This window comes from Camelina sativa, chromosome 6, assembly GCF_000633955.1.
Source record: "Camelina sativa cultivar DH55 chromosome 6, Cs, whole genome shotgun sequence".
NCBI classification, from domain to species: domain Eukaryota; kingdom Viridiplantae; phylum Streptophyta; class Magnoliopsida; order Brassicales; family Brassicaceae; genus Camelina; species Camelina sativa.
Genome location: NC_025690.1, coordinates 7,225,198 through 7,242,922, shown reverse-complemented (window position 1 = coordinate 7,242,922; position 17,725 = coordinate 7,225,198). Strand labels below are relative to the sequence as shown.

The window sequence follows — 17,725 nt, the reverse complement described above, 5'->3', positions numbered from 1 at the left end:
ATATGTTTGATCTTTAGAAAACCTGAAAATAATAAATTTTTGCTTAAATTTTATTTATCAATAGTAGATTGTTATTACATGAGGAATACCCAAAATGGTGCACTAGTTAGTAGTTGTCATTAATTAGTAAATACTTCATTTTGATTAAATTTTATTTAATAGCTATTGTAAAGTTTTATCAGTTGATGAGTGAATATTGTTTTTGGTACTATAAATTAGTGTACGTCAACCACAAACAAATCTTTAGCTGTAAAAATTGAAACGACCTGACCCGTTTTTTTTTAATAATAAATAATAATAATTAACTACGACTAGTGGTCTCATACCCACTAGCCACCTAACCACAGTCACAAATAACAGCGGAATAACAATACCAATTAAATAACCAATAATAATCCATAATAGAACAACCAATATCCAATCCTAATCATTCCAATGTCAAACAACAAGAAACACCAAACCGGCAATCCTAGCAATGTTTCTAATGACCCAACTCTAGCAACCTAGCAATGCCAGACAACATCCAATCGAGTCCCTAGAACATCTTCCTCTTCATTGCCTTGATTCCACGATCACACTTTGCCTTTACCTGCACCACAAACAGAAATTGAGATGCATGAGTATTTGATAAATACTCAGTGAGGCAATCCTCCCATCTACTGGGCTATACACACAAGCAATAAGATCTCTCATACCACAAACAACAACAATAAAACAAACCAGGAACATGAACAATTGACCCGACACGATCCAATTACTGTCAGAATGGTGTCGACCGATACCAGAAGGTGTCGACCGACACTGGAAATCTAGTTTCGACCAACACCACTTGGGTGTCGACCGACACCTGCTCAACACCCCCGAAACCCTAATGGTGTCGACCGACACCTCCACATGGTCTCGACCGACACTCACTAAGTTCCCAAGCCGTCCTCGCGTTAGTGTTGAGCAGTGATTTCCTTCGAACAGAACCTCCGAATCTCGCCTCCAAACTTCTCCTCTTTGTCCCACACAATACCAGGAACGAATCCAAGCCTCAGGATCTACGAAAAACTCACAAACAACCAAAAACAAACAATACACAATATCACAGAAACAGAGATCTTAGCTTAGATAAGCCATGGTCATGCACTCACCTTAGCCAACAAAGAGATCTAAGCCAAAAGGACGAAGCTACCACCACAGAAACCTTCCCACCACGTTCCTAGCCTTGGATCTTCACTCTCACAGCAAGATCTATCCAAAAATGCCTTCAAATCTCACAAAATCTCACAAGAACTCTTAGAAACTGTTTTCTCCTCTTTCTCTCTCAAAAACAACAAACGACGACCAAGAAAAAAATAAAACACGACCTAGGTCGTTTTCCCACTTAAATATCTCGGTTCAATGGTTTTTCCTAAACCAAACCGGTCCAAATAGATAATTAAATCAATCTGGTCGAACCAAAAATAAGTGGTGTCGACCGACACCACATGAGTGTTGATCGACACCCACCCCCAAAACGCAGAGTTTTGGTTTGCGGGCGTTAGAATTCTCCCCCACCAAAATAGATCCGTCCTCGAATCTCAAACAACACTCAGCCAAGGACTCATGTGCTACCGACTCCACGGCCCGTACTCCTCCGACTGATATACGAAAGGTCACCTCTAGGTGATAGACTCACGCTCCAGGCGTTATTTGCTCTCGACTTTTGGACTTTCCTTGTCTCATAGGCCTAAACTTTGAGTTTTTATTGGCTCTTCATCAGACCTAAGTCTGCATGCCATAATGTTGGCTCCTCATCGGGCCTAAACCCGCATGCCATAATGTATAAGGAGAAATCCAAAATTCGTCTCTCGGGTCGTCACCCTACAGCGCGCTTTCGGATCGTCATCCGAAGTCGATATACCAACCACACTCCCAAGCCACAAAGTCTTGGAATGTGGTGGTACTAGGAGAACCGAAGTCCCCCAAGAGTCGCGAGCAAACAATTCTGAACACGTCTGAGTCCTATCCCTAACAAGGTTCCCTTCCCGTGGTTCGCGTAAGACAACACAATGTCCTACCAACAACATATCCCCTCACTGGAATACCCCATGACCACACAAGGATCATCTCACCTCCCCACGGGCCGCCACGAAGGCCCAATAAATGTCCTAAACAGGACCGCCACAAAGGCCAAACAAATGTCCTAAACAGGACCGCCACAAAGGCCAAACAAATGTCCTCAACAGAACCGCAACCAAGGCCACTCGTCCTGAAGGACCGTCACAAGGAACATCTGTCCCGAAGGACCGCCTCAACAGGCACTCTGGCTAAACAGCCCACCACGAAGGCCACAAAATGGCTAAACAGCCCGCCACGAAGGCCACACAATGGCTAAACAGCCCGCCACGAAGGCCACACAATGGCTAAACAGCCCGCCACGAAGGCCACACAATGGCTAAACAGCCCGCCACGAAGGCCACACAATGGCTAAACAGCCCGCCACAAAGGCCACACAATGGCTAAACAGCCCGCCACGAAGGCCACACAATGGCTAAACAGCCCGCCACAAAGGCCACACAATGGCTAAACAGCCCGCCACGAAGGCCACACAATGGCTAAACAGCCCGCCACAAAGGCCACACAATGGCTAAACAGCCCGCCACGAAGGCCACACAATGGCTAAACAGCCCGCCACGAAGGCCAAACAATGGCTAAACAGCCCACCACAAAGGCCACACAACGGCTAAACAGCCCGCCACAAAGGCCACACAAGCCCTCTCCCAGGCTCTCCGCCACCGAAAATGGACAAATTCTAACTCTCCATTTTTAGCACTTACCACTTCTGGAAACTTTCCTCTTATAGAAACTTCTACTTCAGGAAACTTTCCTCCAAAACACTGCCTTGCGGAAATTTTGTACCCCAAACACCACCTCATCTTGTTACTGAGTTGCAAGAGAGATGAGTTAGAATACTCCATTCCCGCTCCAGCCACGGACTACAGATGAGACCCNCTAAACAGGACCGCCACAAAGGCCAAACAAATGTCCTCAACAGAACCGCAACCAAGGCCACTCGTCCTGAAGGACCGTCACAAGGAANCTAGGCAAGCTCAAGTCGTGGCTTGCTTCTCATACCACTTCTTAAACCTAGCATTCATCCTCGCCTCAGGTTCCCAAGTCTGCTCCTCAACACCATCACAATCCCAAAAGACTCTCATCAAAGGAATATTCTTCTTCCGAAGTTCCTTGATCCTCCTCTCGAGAACCCTCACTGGTCTCGCCTCCAAAGTCATGTTGGGCTGAAGATCCTCAGGGATCTTAGCCAACAACTGGTCATCCTCATAGAGACACTTCCGCAACATAGACAAGTGGAAAACCTTATGAAACCTTATGAAATGCACGCGTAACCTCAGGTAACTCCAGCCTATATGCCACTGTTCCAACTCGCTCACTCACTCTGAACGGACCAATATACCTCGGACTCAACTTAGTCTCAGTCAATGACCTGTTCGGACCCCGCAACATGGCCATCTTGAAGTACACTCTATCTCCAACCTGAAACTCAAGATCTCTCCTCCTCCTATGCCGATCCTGAGCTTCCTTCATGTTCAGCTTGAGAACCCAAATCTTCTCCGAAGTCTCCTGAACAAAATCTGCCATGTACATGCCCCTCTCCCCCACCTGAGCCCAGCATAACGGTGTACGACACGGCTTCCCGTACAAAGCCTCATAAGGAGCCATGCCAATACTCGCCCGGTAACTGTTGTTATAAGCAAACTCTACCAAGCTCAAGTGATCTGCCCAATGACCACCCCAATCCAAGACACACATCCTCAGCAAATCCTCCAACGTCTGGATCGTCCTCTCTGACTGTCCATTTGTCAGGAGATGATAAGTTGGACTCATATGCACCTTAGTGCCCATCTCTGCCTGAAATGCCTTCCAGAACACCAAAGTGAACTTGGAATCCCTATCAGACACAATACTCGCTGGCACCCCATGCAACCTGACTATCTCCTTCACGTACTTCTTAGCCAAGACTTATGCTCCATCAGTCTTCTTAATGGCCAGAAAATGTGCCGACTTAGTCAATCGGTCCACAATGACCCAGATAGCATCAAACATCCTGGACACTGGCAAATCCACCACGAATTCCATAGTAATCATATCCCACTTCCACTCTGGAATGGGAAGACTCTTCAGCAAACCACCAGGTACCTGATGCTCAGCCTTCACTAGCTGACACACATCGCACCTCGCAACCAACTTAGCCACGTCCTTCTTCATCCCGACCCAGTGATAGTACCTCTTGAGATCTTGGTACATCTTAGTCGCTCCTGGATGAATAGAGAACATGCTAGCATGAGCTTCTCTCAGAATCTCCTACCTCAACTCCTCATCCTTGGGCACACAGATCCGCCCATGCACCAGAATAGTACCATTAGCCGAAACATGATACTCTGAGTCAACATCCTTTGAGGAATTCACCAACCCCAAATCCGACTCCTGAGCCAACCGCACTCTGCTCAACAGATCTACTCGATCAGCTGTAATCAAACCCAACGGCTCCTGAGAAACCGCACACAAGCTCAACGCATTGATCTCTCCTACCAGAGAATCCATATCCTGCTCCTGAGCCGAAGCCGCCCGCTTCCGACTCAAAGCATCAGCAACCAAGTTAGCCTTACCGAGATGATAGGCTATCTCAAGATCATAATCTGCCACCAGCTCCATCCACCGCCTCTGTCTCAAGTTCAGCTCGGGCTGAGTGAATATATACTTTAGGCTCTTATGATCTGTAAACACTTGTACCATTGCACCATAAAGATAAGATCTCTAAATCTTCAAGGCAAAGACTACAACACCCATATCCAAATCATGAGTAGGATAGTTGTCCTCATGCTTCTGCAACTGCTGCGAAGCATAGGCAATCACCTTCCCATGCTGCATCAACACACATCTCAAACCAAGTCTAAATGCGTCTGTATAAACCACATAGGGTTCTCCCTGCTCAAGCAAAGCCAACACCGAAGCAGTGGTCAACATCTCCTTCAAGCTTGCAAAGCCCTCCTTCACACTCCTGTGACCAGACAAAAGGGACATCCTTCCCTGCCAACTTAGTCATAGGTCGTGCTTTGCTCGAAAACCCCTGCACAAACCTCTTGTAGTATCCTGCCAACCCAAGAAAACTTCTGATCTCCGTGGCATTCTGCGGTCTAGGCCAATCTCTGATAGCCTGAATCTTTTCCGGATCTACAAAAACCCCATCTGCACACACAATGTGACCCATAAAACCCATCTCACGCTGCCAGAAACTACACTTGCTCAACTTAGCAAACAACTTCTGCGCCCACAGCTTCTCCAGAACTGCCCTCAATTGCACTGCATGTTCTTTAGGACTCTTAGAATAATNTGAAGGCTTCTCATGAACTTATGTATCTGGCAAACATGCCTTTCCCGGCGCAAACCTGCTGCAATTCCCCTTCCCGGGACTCCAGCACCACCGTNCATCAATCTCATAAATGCAGCTGGTGCGTTAGTCAACCCAAACGGCATCGCCACGAACTCATACCCGTACCACGTCCTTTTACTTGACGAACAACACCGATGCTCCCCACGGTGAAGTAATAAGACGTAAGAATCCCCAATTTTCTTCCTCATCTCTACTAGACTAATAATCAAGTATGCTGACATCAACTCACCACCACCCGGATATCCACACCTCTTGTCCATCCAAGAACCTCTAGTAACTTGCCTCTTAGGGAAACTTCCACAAGATAGCTTATTAGAAAGTTAGCTTTTCGCTTAGCAATTCTCCACAGCAAATCATCAATACGAGCGTAATAAAACAAACAAGTACCATACGTTCGCACATTCTGATTCACCGCATCAAATGCTTTGCAAGCCGCCAACTCAAACCACTTGCCTTATTTCCCTCAGCAAGCTTACCAAAACCTTGAATCTAGCAACCTTGTTCATCTCCAATGAATGTAATCCAAATCGTCGCAACGATTAGATTATCCTGCCATGAAGGCTTCTCATGAACTTATGTATCTGGCAAACATGCCTTTCCCGGCGCAAACCTGCTGCAATTCCCCTTCCCGGGACTCCAGCACCACCGTCCTCATAATCCTGGCGCAACAGCCACACATTCATAACCGCTCCGGTCAATAAAACCCTGGCCCATTGGTCAACACATCTAAAACCCGAGATTAAACCACCGTCAATCTCTCAAGGTCTACAATAAATCCTTATGTTTATACTCACGTCCTAGGCATTGCTTGCTCCCAACTCCTCCACCCTTAGGTTGCAACCTTTGAGCCATACCGATCTCACTCTCAGACCATCGTCTTCGAGTTATACCATCTCACTCTTGGACCACAATCCGCAAGATCTCGGTATCAGGGGAACTACTCATCCCCTCAGGGGAACATAATCCCCTCTGCCACTCTCAGAGCCCCAGCCCCTCGAGCTATCGGTATTCAGGGGAATCACCATCCCCTCAGGAGAAACAATCTTAAACGACTATAAACATATCCCGNGTATGCTGACATCAACTCACCACCACCCGGATATCCACACCTCTTGTCCATCCAAGAACCTCTAGTAACTTGCCTCTTAGGGAAACTTCCACAAGATAGCTTATTAGAAAGTTAGCTTTTCGCTTAGCAATTCTCCACAGCAAATCATCAATACGAGCGTAATAAAACAAACAAGTACCATACGTTCGCACATTCTGATTCACCGCATCAAATGCTTTGCAAGCCGCCAACTCAAACCACTTGCCTTATTTCCCTCAGCAAGCTTACCAAAACCTTGAATCTAGCAACCTTGTTCATCTCCAATGAATGTAATCCAAATCGTCGCAACGATTAGATTATCCTGCCATGAAGGCTTCTCATGAACTTATGTATCTGGCAAACATGCCTTTCCCGGCGCAAACCTGCTGCAATTCCCCTTCCCGGGACTCCAGCACCACCGTCCTCATAATCCTGGCGCAACAGCCACACATTCATAACCGCTCCGGTCAATAAAACCCTGGCCCATTGGTCAACACATCTAAAACCCGAGATTAAACCACCGTCAATCTCTCAAGGTCTACAATAAATCCTTATGTTTATACTCACGTCCTAGGCATTGCTTGCTCCCAACTCCTCCACCCTTAGGTTGCAACCTTTGAGCCATACCGATCTCACTCTCAGACCATCGTCTTCGAGTTATACCATCTCACTCTTGGACCACAATCCGCAAGATCTCGGTATCAGGGGAACTACTCATCCCCTCAGGGGAACATAATCCCCTCTGCCACTCTCAGAGCCCCAGCCCCTCGAGCTATCGGTATTCAGGGGAATCACCATCCCCTCAGGAGAAACAATCTTAAACGACTATAAACATATCCCGACCAAAAGTTCCTCCTGTGGTCCGAGTATAACATTGCAATGTTACACCTTCCCACTCAACTTCTCATATCAACCTGGATTACCCATCAAACAGAGAAGTATCTGATCCAACTGCATATGAACACCTATCTGCCCCTCTAGGCTCGATACCTCTCGAGAAGAATCTCGTACCGGTCATCTACAACTGCTCCATCCTCCTAACAATAGATGGATAGTATTCAACATTCGCAGCCCTCGGCTGCACCCCGCCTCATGCGGTACACTGGAGCCTGTACTGGTACCTCTTTTGGTAACCGCTCCCACAACACGCCAACAGATTCGCCAAGCGATATTCTCGACCCTGGGCTCCACCTACTGCAACCCCACACTTGGGTTCCCAGCACCCCCGGCACGCTCACCGGCTAACCCCCTCTGGGACCTCTTGATACGCTTGCGATCCTACGACGTACCTCCTCATGGAACTCTGGACCACACACTCGCTGGCGTCGGGAACCCGCCCGACCACGACCATGACAACGGCCATGTCCACGACCAAAACCTCAAACACCTTTAACCATTGCACTTCCAAGAACATGGGTTAACAAGCAATCTTAACATAACACAAAAACACAAAAACTCACCGTCGAATCACACTGTAGGCTCGAAGAAGATGTTCTAGGACTCCAGGCCACACACAATTGACTAACTCACATAATCAATCAAGACATTCAATCCCAGACAACACAACAGAAACCTAGTGAACCCAAACCTAGAACCATAAGGGCTCTGATACCAAACTGAAACGACGTGACCCATTTTTCTTTTTTTAATAATAAATAATAATAATAATAATAATAATAATAATAATAATTTACTACGACTAGTGGTCTCATACCCACTAGCCACCTAACCACAATCACAAATAACAGCGGAATAACAATACCAATTAAATAACCAATAATAATCCATAATAGAACAACCAATATCCAATCCTAACCATTCCAATGTCAAACAACAAGAAACACCAAACCGGCAATCCTAGAAATGTTTCTAATGACCCAACTCTATCAACCTAGCAATGCCAGACAACATCCAATCGAGTCCCTAGAACATATTCCTCTTCATTGCCTTGATTCCACGATCACACTTTGCCTTTACCTGCACCACAAACACAAATTGAGATGCATGAGTATTTGATAAATACTCAGTGAGGCAATCCTCCCATCTACTAGGCTATACACACAAGCAATAAGATCTCTCATGCCACAAACAACAACAATAAAACAAACTAGGAACATGAACAAGTGATCCGACATGATCCGGTTACTGTCAGAATGCTGTCTAGTAGTGATTTCCTTCGAACAGAACCTCCGAATCTCGTNTCGAATCACACTGTAGGCTCGAAGAAGATGTTCTAGGACTCCAGGCCACACACAATTGACTAACTCACATAATCAATCAAGACATTCAATCCCAGACAACACAACAGAAACCTAGTGAACCCAAACCTAGAACCATAAGGGCTCTGATACCAAACTGAAACGACGTGACCCATTTTTCTTTTTTTAATAATAAATAATAATAATAATAATAATAATAATAATAATAATTTACTACGACTAGTGGTCTCATACCCACTAGCCACCTAACCACAATCACAAATAACAGCGGAATAACAATACCAATTAAATAACCAATAATAATCCATAATAGAACAACCAATATCCAATCCTAACCATTCCAATGTCAAACAACAAGAAACACCAAACCGGCAATCCTAGAAATGTTTCTAATGACCCAACTCTATCAACCTAGCAATGCCAGACAACATCCAATCGAGTCCCTAGAACATATTCCTCTTCATTGCCTTGATTCCACGATCACACTTTGCCTTTACCTGCACCACAAACACAAATTGAGATGCATGAGTATTTGATAAATACTCAGTGAGGCAATCCTCCCATCTACTAGGCTATACACACAAGCAATAAGATCTCTCATGCCACAAACAACAACAATAAAACAAACTAGGAACATGAACAAGTGATCCGACATGATCCGGTTACTGTCAGAATGCTGTCTAGTAGTGATTTCCTTCGAACAGAACCTCCGAATCTCGTCTCCAAACTTCTCCTCTTCGTCCCACACAATCCCAGGAACGAATCCAAGCCTCAGGAGCTACGAAAAACTCACAAACAATCAAAAACAAACAACCAAACAACACACAATATCACAGAAACAGAGATCTTAGCTTAGATAAACCATGGTCATGCACTCAGCTTAGCCAACAAAGAGATCTAAGCCCAAAGGACGAAGCTACCACCATAGAAACCTTCCCACCACGTTCCTAGCCTTGGATCTTCACTCTCACAGCAAAATCTCTCCAAAAATGCCTTCAAATCTCACAAACTCTCACAAGAAATCTTAGAAACTGTTTTCTCTTCTTTCTCTCTCAAAAACAACAAACGGCGACCAAGACAAAAATAAAACACGAGCTAGGTCGTTTTCCCACTTAAATATCTCGGTTCAATGGTTTTTCCTAAACCTAACCGGTCCAAATCGATAATTAAATCAATCTGGTCGAACAAGAAATAAGTGGTGTCGACCAACACCGCCATGAGTGTCGATCGACACCCAGCCCCAAAACGCTAAGTTTTGGTATGCGGGCGTTACAAAAATAGACTTTTTTTTTGTTGGCATTCGTAGTTCATCTTATACATTCTAGAATGAATGAATGTTCTATTAAGATAGAAAGATAGATCATCATTTTTTTTTGTCAAATGAAAGATAGATCATCTATGCGACTGTTCATGTACCAGTTGAATAGGAAGGTGACCTTACAGAAAAAGTAAGACATGAGCAAAACCATCGGAAATCTATTAGAAATATTATTAGTTATACTGATTGATATGAACTTTTCAAAAATATCGGACAGATTATTAGAAGTGGAAATGTTCATTCAAAATTACTGGAATTAAGTTCTAAACTTTTTAATGAATGTTTTGATTTTTGGAAGACAAACAAACTTCATCTTTTTCAAAGGTTAGATGTTGTACATTTCGATGTAAGTATGATGATGGATCGTAGAGCAAGCTTAGTAGTGGCACAATTTTTCGGTTTTGTGAATTTTCAAAGATGCTTTTTTAAAGAGTATAGCATGTATTGATAATATTCTTGAAAAAAAAAAATATTTCGATGTTTAAATCAGAAAATAATTATAAATATATAAAGAAAAAAACAAAGAACAATGAAAGTATAATAACTACATGAATGATATACATGTATACCATATCATAATAATGATATAATGTAATTTAACATGTCGTTTAATGAGCTTAGGAAGAAGGAAAAAAATAATCACTTCTTGAAAAATGTACCTTTTCAAACGATAAATCCAAAAGCATATGATCTTCATATGCAGCGTTTAGGACCCAAGTTCGAATTAACTTCCTAATTTGTCTTTCTTCAGCTGTATGAATTTCAAAATTTTCCCCCAATAATAATTTTTAAAATTGGAATGATATGTTCTCAAAATTTTATTACTTATCATTCGTCGTGGTCTTTATAATATATGCATTTTCGCAAAAGAAACGCATTTGAGTTTATTTTTAGCAATAATAATTAAAATTTGTTACATGAAATATTCCAAATTTGTTTAATTAGAACCCCCTATTAATCTTCGACCGACCCTATAATATACCCAGTCGTTACGGTGATGATACTTTCTCTTTTTGATTTGTTGATATCTAATCTTGTAAGGTTAGAACTCTGGTTGTTTTTGAATAAGAAAAATAAAAGCTTCCTCTACCTTAAGTCTTTCAATTCTCCTTTCTCTTGATCCATTGATACTCGAGAAAAACAGAGAACTCTTAGCTATGCTTGTCAAACTCTAGATCCATTGATACTTAAGCTTGCAAACGTATTTACCACTGCATTAGTTGGTATCAGACACAAACATATCCTAAATCATGCCTCCTAAAAAGAGCCTTCAACAGCAGCTAAATGACCATAACGATTCGTTTCGAGCAATGCTAGATGAGTTTCAACAAGCTATGACAAATATTATGCGTACATCTATTGAAACAGCAACGCGCGCCATCGCTGAAGCACATAACCCAGCTCGTGTGTTACCTCATTGTGAAGAACAAATCTTTGATGAAGAAGATGACGATGAAGCCTTTGCTACCAACACTTTTGCACACTTGGGGGAACGCCAACAACGTGGTGACCAGCAAAGGCAAGATATTATTGCTGCTCCATGAGTTGATACTCATATATGGGAGTCGGGTTTTAAGCTTGACTTCCAGGAATTCACCGATGGACTGAAACCAGAGGAGTTTTTAGAGTGGATAAGCACAATAGAAGAGTCTTTGGAATTCAAAGATGTTCTTGACGCGATGCGAGTGCCTCTTGTTGCAACATGTTTCAGAGGAGGAGCTTCTGTGTGGTGGCAACAAAAAAAAGAATCACACGCTAGAGCGGGTAAAAAGCATGTAGCTTCTTGGGAAAAGTTATAGAGGTTGATGGGTAAAGCCTTTTTATGCCCAAACATACCAAGATTGATCCCCTATAAGATCCATCATCTCGAGGGGGTGTATTAGGGATACAATATCCCACATTGGAAGTTGAGTAGGATCTTAAGCGATGTGTATAAGATATGGGCCTCTCCACTAATCGTCAATTGGTTTTAAGTTGGAAGCCCACAATCTAATATAGGGCTTCTCAAATCCTCAGAACCAATGAAACTGACTGATTCTTCAAGAAACACGACTTTGGGACAACAACGGTCTACATCGTTTAAGTGCTTCAACTGTGGAGAATATGGACATCACCAATCTTCCTGCCCCAACTTGCAACGATGCGGTCTCTTAGCCGCTGAAGAACCTATCTATGATGATTATTATGATGATAAAGATGTTCAAGAAACATAACAGGTCAGTGGTGATACTGGTCCTTTGTTGATGCTGCGAAGAAATTACCTTCGCCCACATGTAGTTGAAGAACCTTGGCTTCATACTAATATTTTTCAGTCAACTTGTAGAATATGAGGAAAATTTGGTGGTATGATCATTGATTTGGGAAGCTGCACAAATGTTATCTCCGAGGAAGCAGTCACAAAGCTTGCGTTGTTTACCGAGTCGCATCCTTCTCCGTAAAATATAACATGGTTGAATTCTAAGACAGATATCAGAATTTCAAGACGTTGTTGAGTTCCTTTCTCGATGGGTCTTAATTATAAGGATTTGGTATGTTATGATGTTATTACCTATGGATGCTTGTCATCTACATTTGGCCCAGCCTTGGCAGTATGATCATCGTATTGTGCATGATGGTTTTGCGAATACTCACATTTTTTCTTATGAAGGGAAACACATTACTTTGCTACCATCTCAAGTAGCAAGAGATCCACTTGTCACGAGCAAGGAAGTTGATAAGTCAAAACCCGTGTTGTTGTTGTCAAAGTTACAGGTTCTTGACGAGTGTGTAGATTTTGTTTATTTTGTTCTGTTACAATCGTCAACGACGTCGTCAGTCTCTTAAGTTCCATATGCTTTCCAAGAGTTGCTAACTGAATTTCAAGATGGTTTTCCTTCAGAATTACTAGATGGGTTGCCGCCTTTACGTGACATTCAACATTGTATTGATTTTGCTTCAAATGTGGTGCTGCAAAAACATCCACATTATCATATGAGTCACAAAGAAGATGATGAGTTGTGAATACAAGTGGAGGATCTCCTAGCAAAAGGCTATGTGCGTGAGAGTTTAAGTTTTTGTGCAGTTCCAACATTACTTATTCCCAAAAAGGACGGGTTTTGGCGTATGTGTGTTGATAGTAGAGACATTAACAAAATTACTGTACGGTACAAATATTCTATTCCACGCCTTGATGATCTTTTAGACTATATCGGTTCAGCCTCTATTTTTACTAAATTGGATCTTCGAAGTGATTATCATCAAATTCCAATTCATCCCGGTGATGAATGGAAGACGACTTTCAAAACATGAGAAGGACTGTTTGAATGGCTAGTGATGCCTTATGGTTTGTCAAATGCTCCAAGTACTTTTATGCGATTTATGAATCAGGCTCTTCGACCATTTATTGGACGTTGTGTGGTAATTTATTTTGATGATATACTCATCTTTAGGTCCTCTTTGGCTGAGCATTTGGTGCACCTTCGAGATGCGTTACTTGTCTTACGAAAAGAACAATTGTTTGCTCTACAAAGAAATGTGTCTTTGGCGTAGAGCAAGACCTCTTTTTGGGTTACATCATCTCTACGTATGGCTTAAAAGTGTTTTCGGACAAGATTTCGGCTATAGAATCTTGGCCTTCTCCTCGTACAATGATGGAAGTGCACAGTTTCCACGGTTTGACTTCCTTCTACCCTCGCTTTGTGCCTCATTTTAGTAGTATAATGGCACAAATTACCGATTGCATTAAATCCACCTCGTTTTGTTGGATGGCTGCTGCTGAAGATGCGTTTCACGCTATCAAGGAGAAGTTTGCTACAGTTCTGATGCTTATTCTTCCAAACTTTGATGTTGCCTTTGAGATTCATTGTGACGCCTCCAAGGCTGGAATTGGAGCAGTCTTTAAGTCAATCAAATCACCCTTTAGCTTTTTTTAGTGAAAAGATTTCGGGCTCTCGTGTACGCTATACTACTTCTAATATTTATTATGCTTTGTTTCAGTTTTGTTTTCTTCTAATATTTTTGGGCTTTGTTTCTTTCAGTTATGTCGGATTAAGTTACTACTTGATCGGCAAGTCTCGTTAGTCGTTTAGAAGGATTTTTTTTCAGTTTTTAGTATAAATACTCTCAATCTTTGTAAGGTTAGAACTCAGTTGTTTTTGAATTAGAAACAGAGAAGATTTTTCCACTTTAAGTTTTTAAATTCTTCTTTCTCTTGATCCATTGATACTCGAGAAAAACAGAGAACTCTTAGTTTCGCTTGTCAAACTCTAGATTCATTGATACTTGAGCTTGTAAACGTATTTACCATTGCATTAGGTTGGTTGGACTTCTAAATCAACAAAAATAGTGGTAGGGACGTAAAGCCATGGCCAATATATTCGCTTCACACATCACCTGAAGAAGTGCAGATTAATATTCTTGTGTAGTTTTGATTCGAGAGCATAAAGAAATGAAATCAAAATGGCAAACTGAATTATTTTTCTGGGCAAACGACCAATTGAACAATATGTAAGTAAAGAAAATTAAAGATTTCATGCATTAGAGTTAGGCCAATTATACTATATCAACGCTATTAGATTTAAACAATAATGCTTGTAAGAACAATAGTACAAACCACCATATATTTTCATCTATTTTTATTAGTTCAGTGCAATTTTATATTCTACTCATTGCGCAAAACATAATTTTCTGGAATTGGTTTAATCATTCAATATATACAAAAGACGAATTATAAAAAAAAAACTATCTCACGATGTTATCAAAAGTCCATTAATTTTTTAAGGTTATTATTAACATTGTAACATTGTTAAAACATCTCGAATTAATTAGTAATCACTTAAATCAATAACCTATAACCGAAAGGTTCGATTAGTAATCACTTAAATTCACTCTCCTGTTCTAAACGAGATGTGTGCCACAAAAGATTTTAGCTAGGGATTGGTTCCGGTTCCGGAGACTCGGTTAAAAGCAATGTATTAGAATAATAGGTAAAGAGGGACCAGCTCAGACAACACGTCGCTAGTTCAAGTTTCCAAAAATAAATATAGGATTCTAAATTTTTTTTTAATCAAAGGATTTGATTAGTTTAGTTATAGCTTATCGGTAAAGCCTCCGTAACTTTTTAGTAAATCCATGCAAAGACACATTTACATGCTTTTTTATTTTTCTTTCACATTTACATGTTCCCAACCTCTGCACTTTGTTTGATGCACTTCCTCGTGCCTTTTTTCACAATTTTTGTTTTTGTTTTCGTCATCATGATATTTCATCTGTTTTATAATCAACAGAATTTCACTTTTTTTTTTTTTTTATAAGTAGTATGATTTTGTATTTCTACTTAAAGTGCAGATATACTATCAAAATTGAAAAAAACAATTATAGTAATAAAATTTCAAAATATGGTTTAATTTTTTTTTTTTTTGAATTACTAAGAAGACCCGTACATCCCCTTAAACCAGGAACCAGAATATTTTATATGGTTTTCTGTTAAAGACCGTCTCTCGAACCGACGACCTCTATACTTTGGAAAATAGTTTAATTTCCTATCACTTTACTGATTAAACGTTAAATATTTAACTTGTATTTCGTTATTTATTTGAATCAATTCTATTAATTAAGAATCTCTTTAACATAGCACTTATGGAGTCCTAAATTTGTACTTTCCCTTATGCTTGAAGGGATTTTCTCACCTTTTGGCTAATATTTATGTGATGATCTTTGCGTTATTGTGTCAGAAGGCCATCGTTTATTTTTTACAAGGAGACATTATATACATATATATATATATCACATTGATAATAAAGATGCACCTAGAAGTACTAATATTCTTTTTGTTATTACTAGACGACAAAAACCGTGCCCTTTTGACTCGGGTCTTTGCTCTTTACATCTTGATGAGACCAGAATAAGAAATTGATCAATATTTGGGCCTTTTGACCCTCATACGTATCTCTTATTCAAAAACAAAAAGAGAGAGAGAACTTGGAAGAATCTGTCCTTGATAATATCATGATGCGATTCACAACCATAGTACTAGCTTTCCTTTTGATTATTCAATCCGTAGAAGAGGAACATGTCCTAGTCTATGCTCATGAAGGTGCCTTTACATAGAGATCCCTAATTTTTCTTTTTTTCGATGCCTTACTTTTTCTTGCACATTTTTTTCTTCGGCTGATGATTAGCTTAACAAAATTGGTACTAATAAGTTTTGTTTAAAGTAATATCTTTAAAACTTGATTCATAGGCGGAGAACCTAGTCACAAGAGTGTTGACTATCGTGGAGATCAAGATTCATCGACACTGCACCCTCAAGTAATACATTTATTTTCAATGAATCTTTCTCAATTTTTTTATTTTTATGAAATCCATTATATAACTTTATACACCATATAATAGGTTTCATACGACGTTGCACCGAGGAAACTAAGGTCGGGGAGAACAGCGAGAGCCGAGAAGAAGCAAGTGACGGCAATGAACAATGATAATTGGAGTTTCAAGATGTCAGCTTCATCAGAGCATTTGACGGTTGGGTGTAAATTAGGGTTTCACAAAAGAAGTAAGAGTTCTTTATTTAAATGGAAACCCAAGAAGAAAAAATCTTCTAGTCCATTTGTAGCTTTCTATGATGATTATCATGGACCAGCACACCATCCTCCTAGGCATAACTTATAGTCACAGCAAACAATTTATAATTTGTAATATTGTAGCATTTGTATAATCTCTTTATTAATTAGTTTTATTCTTAAGCTTCAGTAATCATTTTTAGCTGTTTGTACAAAAACACACTTCCTTCATCCTTTATAAAAAAAACTTTATTTTTATTCTGAAGTGATTGGTTAAAGTAGTGAACATGTCTTTATTTTAGATATGTTTTGGCTTTACTGCAGGAGAGCACAAGCAGACCAATGTATTGGCAGATATTGACACCACCAAGGTTTGTCTTGTAATCCATCTTTAAAGACTCATAGATTTAGTCTCCTTGTTATCCCTATAGTATTTATCGTTTCATATATAACTTTATTTACAGCATAAATCCTGTCAAAAGATGATGACCATAGTCAACTATCTCACCATCGATAATAGCCTTTCAAGACTTGAACCATCTACTTCAGCCAAGAATATGAAGAAACTGGCTCGATTGTTACGCAATGATTATCCGATCCATAGTAAGCCTCGACGCAAGCCTCCAATCAATAATCAAACTCCTCGCTTGATCTAAATAATTGTGGATCAGTTGAACAAAGAAATTGAGTTACGGATAAAGTATGATGATAAACTTTGGTGGATAGGTAAACGATTTTGTTGGTCGTCCCAGTTTTGTTTCTATGTATAGGGACATATATATCTTTGTGTTGTGATCAAAGTAATAATTATTGTCCAATCTCCTGCTGCAACATAATCTATAAGGTAATTTCAAAGATCATTGCTAATCGTCTTAACAGGCTCTTACCAAAGTTCATTTTCGAGTAACCAGTCTGCTTTTGTTCAAGACCGACTTTTGATTAAAAATGTTCTGCTGGCTACTGAACTTGTCAAAGATTATCATAAGTCCTCAATCTCTGGTCGTTGTGCGATGAAAATCGACATCTCCAAGGCCTTAGACTCAATACAATGGTCTTTTCTGTCCAAGATTTTCTCTGCCATGCACTTCCCGCCACTATTTATTCACTGGATTATGCTTTGTG

The 17,725-nt window shown here is 40.7% G+C and overlaps 1 protein-coding gene across 1 annotated transcript; it reads left to right on the top strand.

The window, feature by feature from the left end:
• LOC104790601 (root meristem growth factor 4-like) lies at positions 15,954-17,439 on the top strand. The gene is made up of 5 exons (XM_010516379.2): positions 15,954-16,137; positions 16,285-16,352; positions 16,437-16,596; positions 16,928-16,974; positions 17,068-17,439. The coding sequence occupies exons 1-5, from the start codon at positions 16,050-16,052 to the stop codon at positions 17,257-17,259; spliced, it is 555 nt and encodes a 184-aa protein (XP_010514681.1). The 5' UTR covers positions 15,954-16,049; the 3' UTR covers positions 17,260-17,439.

Bases quoted from the DNA above. Each gene is read 5' to 3' on its own strand.
- LOC104790601 (XM_010516379.2), top strand. From the start codon at position 16,050: ATGATGCGATTCACAACCATAGTACTAGCTTTCCTTTTGATTATTCAA. The intron at 16,138-16,284 runs GTGCCTTTACAT...CTTGATTCATAG, and splicing joins CCTAGTCTATGCTCATGAAG to GCGGAGAACCTAGTCACAAG. The intron at 16,353-16,436 runs GTAATACATTTA...ACCATATAATAG, and splicing joins CATCGACACTGCACCCTCAA to GTTTCATACGACGTTGCACC.